Source organism: Sinocyclocheilus rhinocerous, unplaced genomic scaffold (assembly GCF_001515625.1).
Source record: "Sinocyclocheilus rhinocerous isolate Xijiao unplaced genomic scaffold, SAMN03320098_v1.1 scaffold247, whole genome shotgun sequence".
Taxonomy (NCBI): domain Eukaryota; kingdom Metazoa; phylum Chordata; class Actinopteri; order Cypriniformes; family Cyprinidae; genus Sinocyclocheilus; species Sinocyclocheilus rhinocerous.
Genome location: NW_015662919.1, coordinates 484,866 through 498,419, shown reverse-complemented (window position 1 = coordinate 498,419; position 13,554 = coordinate 484,866). Strand labels below are relative to the sequence as shown.

Below are 13,554 nucleotides of genomic sequence, written 5' to 3'. Positions count from 1 at the left end.
TACATGAAAGTCATGAAAGTTCACTTACCACATACACAGAGTAAGGAGAAAAGTCTGATAGGACGATGGCGAGATCCTGAGGATCCTGTCACGATGTCAGCTTAACACTGTTATGTCTGTCAGCCATCGGCGATGGACGATGGCATCGTCTATCGGCCCAACCCTAATATGAATGAAGTATGATTTACAGTAAGCAGGCCATTGATTTATTGATTTTTACAAATCTCCATAATATAATTGCTTTAGAGGGTTAATGAAGAGACACTAGATGGGTTAAAATAGTTGATCTGTTTGTTTGACTTGTCAACCTCTGACTCAACCAATCACGTGAGTTTGGGGGTGGGACTAAGTGGCCATATAACAGTAAAAAAAATGACAATCAACATGAAACATGAAGTGTTTTTACTTCCCTAGTCAGAGGTACTTTTAAGTGAAACAGGATATTCAACAAGAAAAAAAAAATCCATCAAGGGCTTCAGCGACATCAGATAAAAAGGAAAGTCATGCTTGTTGTTTTAATGTATCTGTATGCATTTTTTCTTTGTATTAACATGCACTGATTAATTAATTAATTTATTATTTAATGCCATATCAGCATCAAAGGCTACAGTATATTCATGGCCAAGCAAAGAGCAATACAATTTAAAATAATCATAACAATAATACTTCAATGAATTGTATACAATACTTTTACAATCTTATCTTTGCAAACAATAAAATAAAATAAATAAATAAATAACAACTGTGCACTGATTAATCATTCACAATTGTTTGTATTTGTGTTTATTGCAATACCATCTTCAATAAATAAAAATATTAAAAACTGATTAATCATTTACAATTGTTTGTATTTGTGTTTATTGCCATACCAGCTTCAATAAATGAGTGAATGAATGAATGAATGAGTGAGTGAGTGAAAACAGTGCACTGATTAATCATTCACAACTGTTTGTGTTTTATTGCCATACCAGCTTCAATAAATGAGTGAGTGAATGGATGAATGAATACTGTGCACTGATCAATCATTCACAACTGTTTGTATTTTATTGCCATACCAGCTTCAATAAATGAGTGAGTGAGTGAATGAATGAATGAATACTGTGCACTGATTAATCATTCACAACTGTTTGTATTTTATTGCCATACCAGCTTCAATAAATGAGTGAGTGAATGAATGAATGAATGAATACTGTGCACTGATTAATCATTCACAACTGTTTGTATTTTATTGCCATACCAGCTTCAATAAATGAGTGAGTGAGTGAGTGAGCGAGTGAGTGAATGAATACTGTGTACTGATTAATCAGTCACAACTGTTTGTATTTTATTGCCATACCAGCTTCAATAAATGAGTGAGTGAATGAATGAATGAATACTGTGCACTGATTAATCATTCACAACTGTTTGTATTTTATTGCCATACCAGCTTCAATAAATGAGTGAGTGAATGAATGAATGAATGAATACTGTGCACTGATTAATCATTCACAACTGTTTGTATTTTATTGCCATACCAGCTTCAATAAATGAGTGAGTGAGTGAATGAATGAATGAATGAATACTGTGCACTGATTAATCATTCACAACTGTTTGTATTTTCCATCCATACCAGCTTCAATAAATGAGTGAGTGAGTGAGTGAGTGAATGAATACTGTGCACTGATTAATCATTCACAACTGTTTGTATTTTATTGCAATACCAGCTTCAATAAATGAGTGAGTGAGTGAATGAATGAATGAATACTGTCCACTGATTAATCATTCACAACTGTTTGTATTTTATTGCCATACCAGCTTCAATAAATGAGTGAGTGAGTGAGTGAGTGAATGAATGAATACTGTGCACTGATTAATCATTCACAACTGTTTGTATTTTATAGCCATACCAGCTTCAATAAATGAGTGAGTGAGTGAGTGAGTGAATGAATGAATACTGTGCACTGATTAATCATTCACAACTGTTTGTATTTTATAGCCATACCAGCTTCAATAAATGAGTGAGTGAGTGAGTGAGTGAATGAATGAATACTGTGCACTGATTAATCATTCACAACTGTTTGTATTTTATTGCCATACCAGCTTCAAAGGCTATTTCGGGACAGAAATTAATCAAACATTTGTTTAAATTCAAGTAAAACTGTTCCATACAAAAGGAAACTATAAAAGATTCTTTAGTTGTACTTGTGATAAAAATCACATGTTTTTCTTGTGCCCATACCAGTGAAGTAAATGGTTGATTTTGACATTTTCATGAGTTTGATAAGTTTAAAACACAGAGAAACGCACACAGACCTTTATCCTGTCCATGCAGGCCTCCATCTTCAGCTGCTCCACGGCTTTCCGGGCCTGAGAGATGCTGGCGGTGCTGTTATTAGCCATTCCGTCCTTCATGAGTCCTGCACACAAAACACACACCAGATGAGCTACTCAGAGTCTGTGAGCTCAGGAAACCAACATGCTCCTACTTCTGTATTATTACAGCACATCTGACTTCACAACCAGCACTGACTCCAGACGATCTCAACAAAATTACACTGGACACCAACACAAAATACTCTATGGTATACCAGTGCAGTCCCATTGTATTCTTATGAGTACCTTGGCGTATCAAGTAAATACCACTGTATATGAAGACTGTAATCATTCAGTACCATGGTATGTATATATCAAAGTACTAAAAGTCAATTAAATAAATAAATTCAAATAGAATTTTGAAGATAGGAAAAAAAACAGATTAACAGACAAATACAAAGACATAAGATGTAACACAGAAGTTACATAAGAAGTATAATCTCATATAGGATGAGGTTAAAAGATACGAATGTAAAAGTAAAAAAAAAAAGTACTATTACCATCTGATATTAGCACTTTACCATGGTACTACTACAGTACTTTACTGTAACTGAGTCTCCATGTGACAGTATTTATGTAAGGCCATGAAATCATGACTTGATGATGTTGTGGTCAGTAAGATTTTTTTATGCAAGAAATTACTACATTTATTCAGCAAGGACGCATTAAATTGATCAAAAGTGACAGTAAAGACATTTATAATGTTACAAAAGATTACATTTCAAATAGATGCTGTTCTTTTGAACCTTCCATTCATCAAAGAATCCTGAAAAATAAAATATATCAGTTTGCTAAAAAATATTCATCAGCACAATTGTTTTCTTGAGCAGCAAATCAGCATATTAGAATGATTTCTGAAGATCATGTGACACTGAAGACTGGAGTAATGATGCTGAAAATACAGCTTTGATCACAGGAATAAATTATATTTTACAATATGTTACAATAAAAGTCTGTTATTTCAAATTTTAAAAATATTTAGCAATTTTTACATTATTTTTTATACAAATAAATGCAGACTTAGTGAGCAGAAGAGACTTTCAAAAACATTCTCACTGACGGCAGTGTATATATTCACTATAGAAATGTCCATGACTTTTTATGATTTTATTCATTTCCGTGCATTTTCCAGAACTATAAACCTTGCACAGTGTGTTTTGCACCATTTCTCAAGTCTATGTCACAATGCTGTGATATAACAGCTCCATTAACACCTGTCAAAACAGGTCAGAGGAGCAGCTAAAAGGTTCATTTTGAATCATTTTGACACATTAATCACTACACAGCATTAAAGAGAATCCCAACAGAACATATGGGTTAAAAAGGCGTTTATGAAGCTGAAAGCATCCATCGTGCTCATGTGCATGCAGCGCCACATCAATGCTGAAGACAGGCCAGAAGCACTGGAGCATTTGGGTGAATAACATGCATCATAGAAATAAACTAACATTTACCCGAAACCGTTTTAGCTTTCATATTTAATGCTCATTATTTGTAGGCGACATGTGCTCAAAATCTAGAATCAGCAAAAAAAAAACAAAAAAAAAAAAAAACACGAGGGTCGTGATTATTATTCCTCCATCTGTTCATTCAAGGCCATTTCGAGAATGATCACAGAGCTGCTGAAGCTGATCACTGAACGCTTCGCTCATCTGGATCTTTACGATGCTCACAGCCGAGCGTTTCGATATAAAGCCGATGGAATCAAACGCCCAAGCTTCCAGCATCATTCCCCAAAAAACCTGCGGGATCAGTCCATCATCCCGCGTCCCTTCAGACTGGATCTACAGCACAAGCGCCTTTAAATTCGACTGTAACACAACAAGCGCATCCGACACCCGTGAAGCCGCGTTCGGAACGCTGGAATTTGTTACAATGTTGCAAAAACGTTCTAATGCAATAGAACAGGGAACGCGATTTAAGGCAATTCGCACAAATACCTGCTGCTGAAGTCAACACCCACCTGAAGTGTGTCAAGGCTCAGACTTCAGAGTATGGCTCGACTCCACCCGAACGCGACGAGGAAAAACCCGCAACACCTCGAACACGGTCACCGTCCGTCCGCTCGCGTTCATTCGCCGCACGCCGTTAAACGTCGAGTGTTTCCCCGCGTTCTGCTCTGGCGCTGGAGTCGGTGTCGGTTCACGAGATGTGAGGGGAACCTCGATGTGACGCGAGGAGGACGCAGGTGTCGCTGCGCCTTTAAGAAGCCCGACGGACGCGCCGCGGCAGAAGACGCTCGGTGTCGGCGGAGGATCGTTAAGACTCGTTTTTGCGGGGCGCACCGGAGGCACGTGAGGTTTCCCTGCTTAATGTGACATCACCGGGTCTCCCGGTCACCGAGATGACGTAACCGCCTCGCGCTGTGACGTAACACTGTGAAGAGTATATAGCAAGTTTCACGAATTATAGACACAAATGCAGTTGGGAACTTGATGCATAGAATAGAATAGAATAGAAAACAAACGGAGGTTCTTTTAAGAACTGAAAGATTCTTTGGGGAACCAAAAACGGTTCTTCTGTGGTATCGCTATGAAATTCCTCTTTTGGATCCTTTTTTTAAGAGTGTAGAACTGAGCAATATAGAATAAAATAAAGGTTCTTTATTGGGATATGGTTCCATCAATCAGGGTTTCTGCAGGTTTTATGAAGGTAAATGCTTTTTAAGATGAATGAAGGGAACACAATACATCATGCTCTCTAAAAGTAAAACTCAATTTCTCAAAAAACTAAAAAAAGACTTCATATGTTAAATTTCCAACTCGAGTAAATGCATCTTGATTTAAGGATGTTTAGATGTTGTTTTTTTTTGCAGTGCATGTAACATTTAATGCCATGACTTTATGAAATTAAGACTTTCCGCTGCGATTTAACACCTTAATGTGTAGGTCAAATTAAGACTTTTTAAGACCGGCAGAAACTGATGAAGAACCTTTAACATCCATCCAAAGGTTCTTCATAGTGGAAAAAGTTTCTTTAGATATTCAAAAGTTCTTCACACTAAGAAAATGGGTTCTTTTAAGAGCTGTTCACTGAAAAAAGCTCCTTCAATGGCATCGCTATGAAGACCAGCTTAAGGAACTTTATTGGCATCGATGGTTTTGTGAAGAACCTTTAACATCCATGGAACCTTTCCATCCTACAAAATTCCACTTCTTTATAGTGTAAAAAGGTTGTTTAGATTATTAAAATGTTCTTTACTCTAAGAAAAACGGGCTCTTTTAAGAACTGATGATCACCGGATGGTTCTTCTATAGAATCCCTGCAAAAAGTGAACCTTTATTTTTAACATTGTATAGAAGAAACAAGTCCAACAAACTGAATCAAAATTTCTTGAATATTTATATTTATATTATATATAGGTGACATTTTATTACATATTTCATAAATACAAAAAAAAAAGGAATAAATGTCCCAGCCAGGCCTTGGTGAACATAATCTTAAATTACATAAACTACAGTTAATTCAACAGAACGATAACAATATGCCTTTTCGTGATAGTTTTGTCAAATAAATTCACACATCTCGCTTTACAAATTCACACGATGACAGTAACATCAATCTCTTTCTGAGGAAATGCAAACATGACAATACTGTGCACGATAATTAAGAGATAAATGTGATGCAAGCATGGAAAATAGATTCAAAAACAATAAACCAAACACATAACCAGGGCTCTGTAAAGACCAGATGATTCTCCCGAACTAGTCGACTGTCTTGCTTTTTTTGGATTTGCATTGACTGAATAACTTCATTTGAGGGTTGAAGTGATACATATGGTAGATATTTCTGAAAACATAGTAGTAGTGGGGGAAGAGGTGAAAGCATTCCCTTTCTGGTAAACATTAAAATGTAAGACGAGATAATTCAATTAGTTGTCATGGACGACTAAAACTAACAGCAAATACAGAACAGGAAAAAAACAAACACCAAGGCAAAGAAAATTCTGGATCATGTTTAGTTGGTGGACTTCAATTATTCTTCCTCCACAGTTAAGGCTGTCGACACTTAAGACTTCAAGAGCATCTGATCCTTGTGACAATCTGAATGTACTGACGGGGAATTGTAATTTTTTAGGGATATAGCGTCATCTTTGAACAATAAACATGTTTTCCTAATTGTATTTGTTAAAGAGGGTCCTAGAGGTAGATCTGACTAAACTTTATATTGTATCGCCAATGTTAGATAATGCTCAAGTGATCATAACATGCAACACATAAAACTAGAACAGAAAAGAAGAAAGTTTTTAATGAACTATTACGAATTTGATGTGGTAACTGGGACGTTTGTGTCTGTTAAACAAAGTCAGGCTGAAAAGCACAGGATAAATATTAGCACAGTCAGCGATTCATGAGTGACACACGATCACCTTTGACATTCATAAGATCGTCCCAAGTGCATTTTATAATGAAGAACAGGAACCAGATGTTGAGATTGTGGCTTTCATCCTTGTTTGAGAATAAATATTTCAGCGGTTCGTCAATGAGGGATGAAGTTTAAGAAGGCATTGCGTGCACACATTCATTACGCCGCTGCATGTCACTCATGCACGAGTTTCACATGCTGAAAATGTCCCGTTTAAACCCTCCCACGTGGATCACGAATGCAGTTTCTGCAGGAACGCAGACGGACGGTAGTGTTCAGATGATTTCAGTCTGGTTTGGCTTCAGAAGCAGGATTTCTATTCTCAGGATGGCGACGGGTGGGCGAGACGAGGGACAAAAAGAAGGAAAGGCCTTCAAACGTTCAGTCTGGGCAGACCAGATTGTAGCAGCTTTCAAAATCAAACATCACAAAATCAAAAACAAATACTACATGAATCACAGTCAAAACAGACGAGGAGAAATGACGCGGGGAAAGGCCTGCGCTCGCTCTGCCTCACGACCCCCTGCTCTTTATGGTACAGTAGCTTCAAGTGCCGTCCATTCCTATGGTGTTTTAGAGGGCGGGTTCTGTGATGATCGTGGGCGGGGCTTTGTGCATGCTGGCTCCAAAAACAAAGTAGTAATGGGGGAAAAGGTGAAAGCATTCCCTTTCTGGTAAACACTCAAATGTAAGACAAGATAATTAAATTAGTTGTAATGTAAGACTCGTGCTAAAAGCAAATACAGAATAGGAAACAAACAAAGGCAAACAACATTCTGGATCATGTTTAGATGGTGGACTCAAATTCAATTATTCTTCCTCCACATTTAAGGCTGTCAACACTTAAGACTTCAAGAGCATCCGAACCCTTTGTACTGTCAGGGAATTGTATTTTTTTAGGGATATAGTGTCGTCGTCTTTGTACAATAAACAGGTTGTTTTTATTGTTACCAGAAGTATTTCTAATTGTATTTGTCTTTTATTCGTAAGAGGGGCCTAGAGGTAGATCTGACTAAACCTTATATTGTATCGCCAATGTTAAATAATGTTCAAGTGATCATAACATGCTATATATAAAACTAGAACAGGAAATAAGCAAGCAGAACATGTTTTTAATGAACTATTACAAATCGGATGTGGTAACTGGGACGTTTGTTCAGGTGGAAAAGCACAGGATAAATATTAGCACAGTCGGCGATTGACGAGTGACACACGACCACCTTTGACATTCATAAGATTGTCCCGAGTGCATTTTATAATGAAGAACAAGAACCAGACGTTGAGATTGTGGCTTTCATCCTTGTTTGAGAATAAATATTTCAGCGGTCTGTCGATGAGGGATGATGTTTAAGAAGGCATTGCGTGCACACATTCATTACGCCGCTGCATGTCACTCATGCACCAGTTTTTAATCGTCCGTTTAAAACCTGCCGTGTGGATCATGAATGCCGTTTCTGCAGGAGCGCAGACGGTCGGTAGTGTTCAGATGACTGCAGTCTGGTTTGGCTTCGAAAGCAGGATATTCTCAGGATGGTGACGGGTGGGCGAGACGAGGGACATTAAGAAGGAAAGGCCTTCAAACGTTCGGTCTGGGCAGACCAGATTGTAGCAGCTTTCATAATCAACACAAATACTAGATGAATCAGTCAAAACAGACAAGGAGAAATGATGCGGGGAAAGGCCTGCGTTCGCGCTGCCTCACGAGCCCCTGCTCTTTATGGTACAAGTGGCATCCGTTCCTATGGTGTTTCAGTGGGTGGGTTCTGTGATGATCGTGGGCGGGGCTTTGTGCATGCTGGCTCCTCCTCTTCCTGGGTCAGTGGGGTCGCTCTCAGCGTCCGTCCGGTGTGGGTAACGAGCGGCGTGACGCAGGATCAGCCTGCAGCATAGCTGCTGAGGAACGAGTAAAACATGGGTAGCTTCATGCGCTGCTGGTCTCGACGGCACCACGCGATCACTGTGCCCTCGCTGTTCGCCGTGTAGAGGTGATGACCGTCACACGAGAACATGAGACTGAGAGAGAATCCAGAAGGAAATGTTATTTAACCACGGGACACTTACACTACCAGTTATTAAGATTTAAGTCTCTTCTGCTCACCGAAGCTGCATTTATTTGATCAATAATACAGTAAAATTTTTAAATATTATTACATATTAAAATAGCTGTTTTCTCTATGATTATATAGTAATAGTAATTTATTCCTGTGATCAAAGCTGAATTTTCAGCATCATTACTCCAGTCTTCAGTGTCACGTGATCCTTCAGAAATCATTCTAATATGCTGATTTGATGCTCAAGAAACATTTCCGATTATTATCAATGTTTTTCTGAAAACCGTGATTCATTTTATTTTTCAGGATTCTTTGATGAATAGAAAGTTCAAAAGAACAATTTTTTTTTAAATTGAATCTTTTGTAACATTATAAATGTCTTTACTGTCACTTTTGATCAATTTAATGCATCCTAGCTGAAGAAAAGTATAATTTTTTTAAATAATTGTATTTACCACAAACCTTCGAATGGTAGTGTATCATGGTTTTCACAAAAAAAAATTATATTTTATTTTCCAAAAATATCATGATTTCTGAAGGATCATGTGACACTGAAGACTGGAGTAATGATGCTGAACATTCAGCTTTACATCAAAGGAATAAATTAAATTTTTACTATATATTCACATTAAAAAAAAGTTTCAAATTGTAGTAATATTTCACAATATTAGTGTTTTTACTGTATTTTTTATTGAATAAATGCAGCCTTGGTGAGCCGTAGTGACCAGTAATGTATAGGTGCATGTAACTTTTCTAATAAAGATATTAGAATAAATCCATGTGTCATATGAGGTAAAAGTGTGTACCTTCTGATAGGCCTGTTGGATTTTGGGAAGGTGATCTCTCTGACTGGCTTCAGGTCCCATGTGCTCCACAACCTGAAATATGATGACAGAGAAGAAGGAAGGAAAGCACTGATGAGAGTCTTCTTATTATATATTAATATACAGTATACAAACAGAGTAAAAAAAAAAAATCTCTCTATACTTTATTTGTAACCACTGTTTTTTAACCCATTTTATAAGTTACATCACTTGGACTTTTGAATGGCGAGAAGACGAGTACATAATCTCATTCCATTTTTTTCAATTGTTACACAAATAGTTGTGCAGTTGTTATGCATCGTCAAAGACAACTATTGAAACTTGTTTTTAAAGTCACTGTAAGAAAAATAATTAAACAAACAATAGTCCCAAACAGTGTAGAGTTTGTGCTTTCATGTTTTACCTGACCACACCGTTCTCCAGTCCGCCAGCGATCACGTTGACCGACACTCCCTCCGGCTGATTGGAGAACGCCACTGAACAGATGATCTCTCGACAGTGAACATGACCAATCAAATCTCCGTTGATCGTCCACAGCCTCAAATCACTTCCTCCACCCACTGTACACACACACACACACACACACACACACACGAAGAGAACATAAAATTATTACAATTATTCTATACAAATTAATATTTGCAAATATTTTTTACCAACTGGTTTACACTGTAATTGAGAACTTAACAACAATAAAACAACGATTTATACAGTCACAGGAAAAGCAGCACACCTGAATCACACACTGTGGCGATATCACCTGTCGTCTCACTGGCTGACACGGCGTTCACTGGACTCTTGTGACCTGTGAGACTCTCAACGTAACACAACCTAACACAAAAGAAACCTTCTTTATTTTATCATTACTTCGACACAACGAAGAAAATGTTCAAATGAAGTTCTTAGCAATGCATATTACTAATCAAAAATTAAGTTTTAATATATTTACAGTAGGAAATTTACAAAATATCTTCATGGAACATAAACTTTACTTAATATCCTAATGATTTTTGGCATAAAAGAAAAATCTATAATTTTGACCCATACAATGTATTTTTGGCTATTGCTACAAATATACCCCAGCGTCTTAACACTGCTTTTGTGCTCCAGGGTCACATATTAAAGTAATTTACTGCTACTTTGATGTAAAAGTACTTTAAATACACAACAAAAATTGGTGTAGGATTTACATTGAAACAACTTTCACTCAGAAACTGCAAGTAAATTTCACAAATAATTATAAGGCAGGTCTGGCAAATGCATAAATGTAAATGTAATGCATGAAATGTAAATTCTACAGTGATCTAAGAAGCACAGACCTGTTGAGGTCCCACAGGATGCAGGTCCCGTCTCGACTGACACTGATGAGGATGCTGTAGGAGTATATATATATATATATACGGAGGCCCTAAAGGGACATTTGTAAAAAAACTTTTCATGTGTGCACACGTTACAATATCCGATTTATGTAAACTATAACCTATTTCCTTTGTCCGTCACTGCTATTTTTACTATAAAGAGCTCGATGCACATTGCTCAAAAATGGGCTTTTTTACCTATATCACAGCCTTATGTCCACTTTAAAGCATCCTGAGATGGCTGCGCCTTGAAATGGGCTAATGGTGCAATACTGTGTGCATTTGTCAAGTTCAAGGGTCCAGTTTACTTAAAATATCATGGCCTTCCTCTGTGACAGCAGAGAAACCTCGCTGTGAAATGGGCTGATGGCGCAATACGGCTGCGTGTATTGAGCTTTAATTTTGGATTTCGTTAGAGCAGTTCGTGGAGTATGAGGCTGAATCCAGCTCCTTATTAGTTTGTTATTTACTGAAGTGAATTTATATAACGAGACGCTTTGTCCATATACAGCGCTGCTCACAATATACGCTGTTAGAACTGAATGAAGAAACTCAGCATTTCTCCGCAATCTGCAAAGATTCATTAAATCCGAAAAAGTGCTTAAAGGATATTTTGATCTTGTGAAATATATATATATTTCATATATATTATAGTACTGAATATTCCTCAGAATACCCACTGATGAGGATGCTGTAGGGTTTACAGACGAACAGGCCCGTGACCTCCGCCGTGTGACCGTACAGGTGAACCTGCGTCTCCACCTCCATCTCTGTCGGCTGAGGAAGAAACGGACTTTACCATCACACGTCTCAATGGAGAATGACTGTAATTACAAGCAGATCTACAGGGTAAGGGTTTTGCTAATGGCCTCATTAGAGAAGGGATAATGGCCTCAATAAGCAGAAGTGAGCTGAAAGACGCTTTAACAGATGATTCTGATCTGGTTTTATGGGCCAGAGTAAACAAACTAGCACATGGCTGTATGTAGAGTGCAGCTAACAGCTAAATCAGCCAAAAATTTATATTCATGGTTATTTTATGGTGCTTTTGACAGATTCTGGACTTGAAAAAGAGCTGTGAGAATTTTTTTTAGATTATCTTATTTCTCACTTGAATTTACTTTGTGAAATATATATATATTTCATATATATTATAGTACTGAATATTCCTCAGAATACCCTATTTTATTTCAGCTAGTTGCCAAGGCAGCATTTCTCATTTTCATTCATGTACTAAAATAACTAAAACTGAAATACAAATTAAAAAGACATAATAAAAAAATTTATTTTGACAAAAACACAACAAAATTACTAAAAATTTTAAATTAAAACCAAGAATATAAAAACGAATTCAAAGTATTAATAAAAACTCGAAATAAAAATAATAAATATAAATCTTGATACTAATTGTAATACTGTTTGATTGCACTTTAAATTAAACAGTATATCTAAATATATACTAAAATATTTCATTTTTTTATATAAAATTATGTGCATTACAGTAACAAAGAATAATGCTCGTAATGCTCCTAAAATAGCCTTAATTTTCTTTTGGCAAAATTTTATTTCTTACTTTTGATTTTGGGTAAAAAATGAGTTCTTGACTAATTTAAGTTAACTTTAATGGCTGTTCTGGATCTACATCCCTTTAAGTCTACTCTATGTAGAGTGTATGTAAGAGTTAAATCACTGAAAAATGAACATTTTCATCATATTTATGGTGATTTTGACAGCCTCTGATCTTGAAAAAGAGCAGCGTGAACATTCTTCAGAATATCTTCCTTTGCACTCCTCGGAAGACAAAGTCACATGGGTTTGGAACAACATACATGAATGATGACAGACCTGAAATACTCCTTCTAATATCAGAAAGATTCATTTAAACTAACGTGAGAAGCAGAACGGCACCTGCGTTATCAATGAGCGAGCGTTTGAAAGAGCCGTCTGACGCCCAGACTTCAGCCCACCTGTGGGCCGCAGGAAATGTGTTTCTAGGGCAACCGGGAGATGACTAACAAGGCCACTACAAACACTGTGTGTGTGTGTGTGTGTGTGTGTAGGTGCTCTACAGGGAGTGATAATGGACGTGGGCGGCCGCGTGGGTGGGGGAAGAGGGGGGCCGTGTTGCCATGGTTACGTACCATCGTGGTGGTGAAGCGGTTGCTGTAGGCGGTTATGACTCCACACTTACTGCCTGTAAACAGCTGACAACTGTCCGGCACCCAGGCACAACTAGTCACCTGAGGAGAGAGCAGAGAGAGCAGAGATTATAGAGAGGATAGCAGGAAACCATGGGTGAATCTCATTAAACCCATCAAGATCATGTCTGCCTCATATTCATATTGCACCCCCCCCCAAAAAAAATCAAAACCTTCATTAATCAAGGATGCATTAAATTGATCAAAAGTGACAGTAAAGACATTTATAATGTTACAAAAGATTTCAATTTCAAATAAATGTTGTTCTTTTGAACTTTCTATTCATCAGAGAATCCTGAATCACGGTTTCCACAAAAATATCGGGCAGCACAACCGTTTTCAACATTGATAATAATCAGAAATGTTTATTGAGTAGAAAATCAGCATATTAGAATGATTTCTGAAG

The 13,554-nt window shown here is 37.2% G+C and overlaps 2 protein-coding genes and 1 long non-coding RNA gene across 5 annotated transcripts in view; 1 reads left to right on the top strand and 2 right to left on the bottom strand.

Moving 5' to 3' along the window:
• gng4 (G protein subunit gamma 4) overlaps positions 1-4,736 on the bottom strand; it is a 16,821-nt gene extending 12,085 nt beyond the window's left edge. The window contains exons 1-2 of one of the 3 annotated variants that reach the window (XM_016538455.1): positions 4,293-4,736; positions 2,293-2,396 (exon numbers count right to left, since the gene is read on the bottom strand). In XM_016538455.1, coding sequence (XP_016393941.1) covers positions 2,293-2,391 — 99 coding nt within the window. In that variant the 5' untranslated portion in view covers positions 2,392-2,396; positions 4,293-4,736. Of the gene's footprint in view, positions 1-2,292; positions 2,397-3,662; positions 3,731-4,292 lie in introns of those variants that run through there. The other 2 variants (XM_016538454.1, XM_016538456.1) reach the window with 2 other exon arrangements.
• A 959-nt stretch (positions 4,737-5,695) lies between these two features.
• LOC107728319 (uncharacterized) lies at positions 5,696-8,276 on the top strand. The gene is made up of 2 exons (XR_001638451.1): positions 5,696-6,460; positions 7,652-8,276. It is a non-coding gene; the product is annotated as an uncharacterized LOC107728319 (long non-coding RNA).
• A 78-nt stretch (positions 8,277-8,354) lies between these two features.
• lyst (lysosomal trafficking regulator) overlaps positions 8,355-13,554 on the bottom strand; it is a 94,339-nt gene continuing 89,139 nt past the window's right edge. Inside the window, exons 47-53 of the mRNA XM_016538445.1 lie at positions 13,092-13,190; positions 11,638-11,727; positions 10,912-10,961; positions 10,326-10,423; positions 9,996-10,152; positions 9,575-9,646; positions 8,355-8,730 (exon numbers count right to left, since the gene is read on the bottom strand). Coding sequence (XP_016393931.1) covers positions 8,592-8,730; positions 9,575-9,646; positions 9,996-10,152; positions 10,326-10,423; positions 10,912-10,961; positions 11,638-11,727; positions 13,092-13,190 — 705 coding nt within the window. The 3' untranslated portion in view covers positions 8,355-8,591. The remainder of the gene's footprint in view (positions 8,731-9,574; positions 9,647-9,995; positions 10,153-10,325; positions 10,424-10,911; positions 10,962-11,637; positions 11,728-13,091; positions 13,191-13,554) is intronic.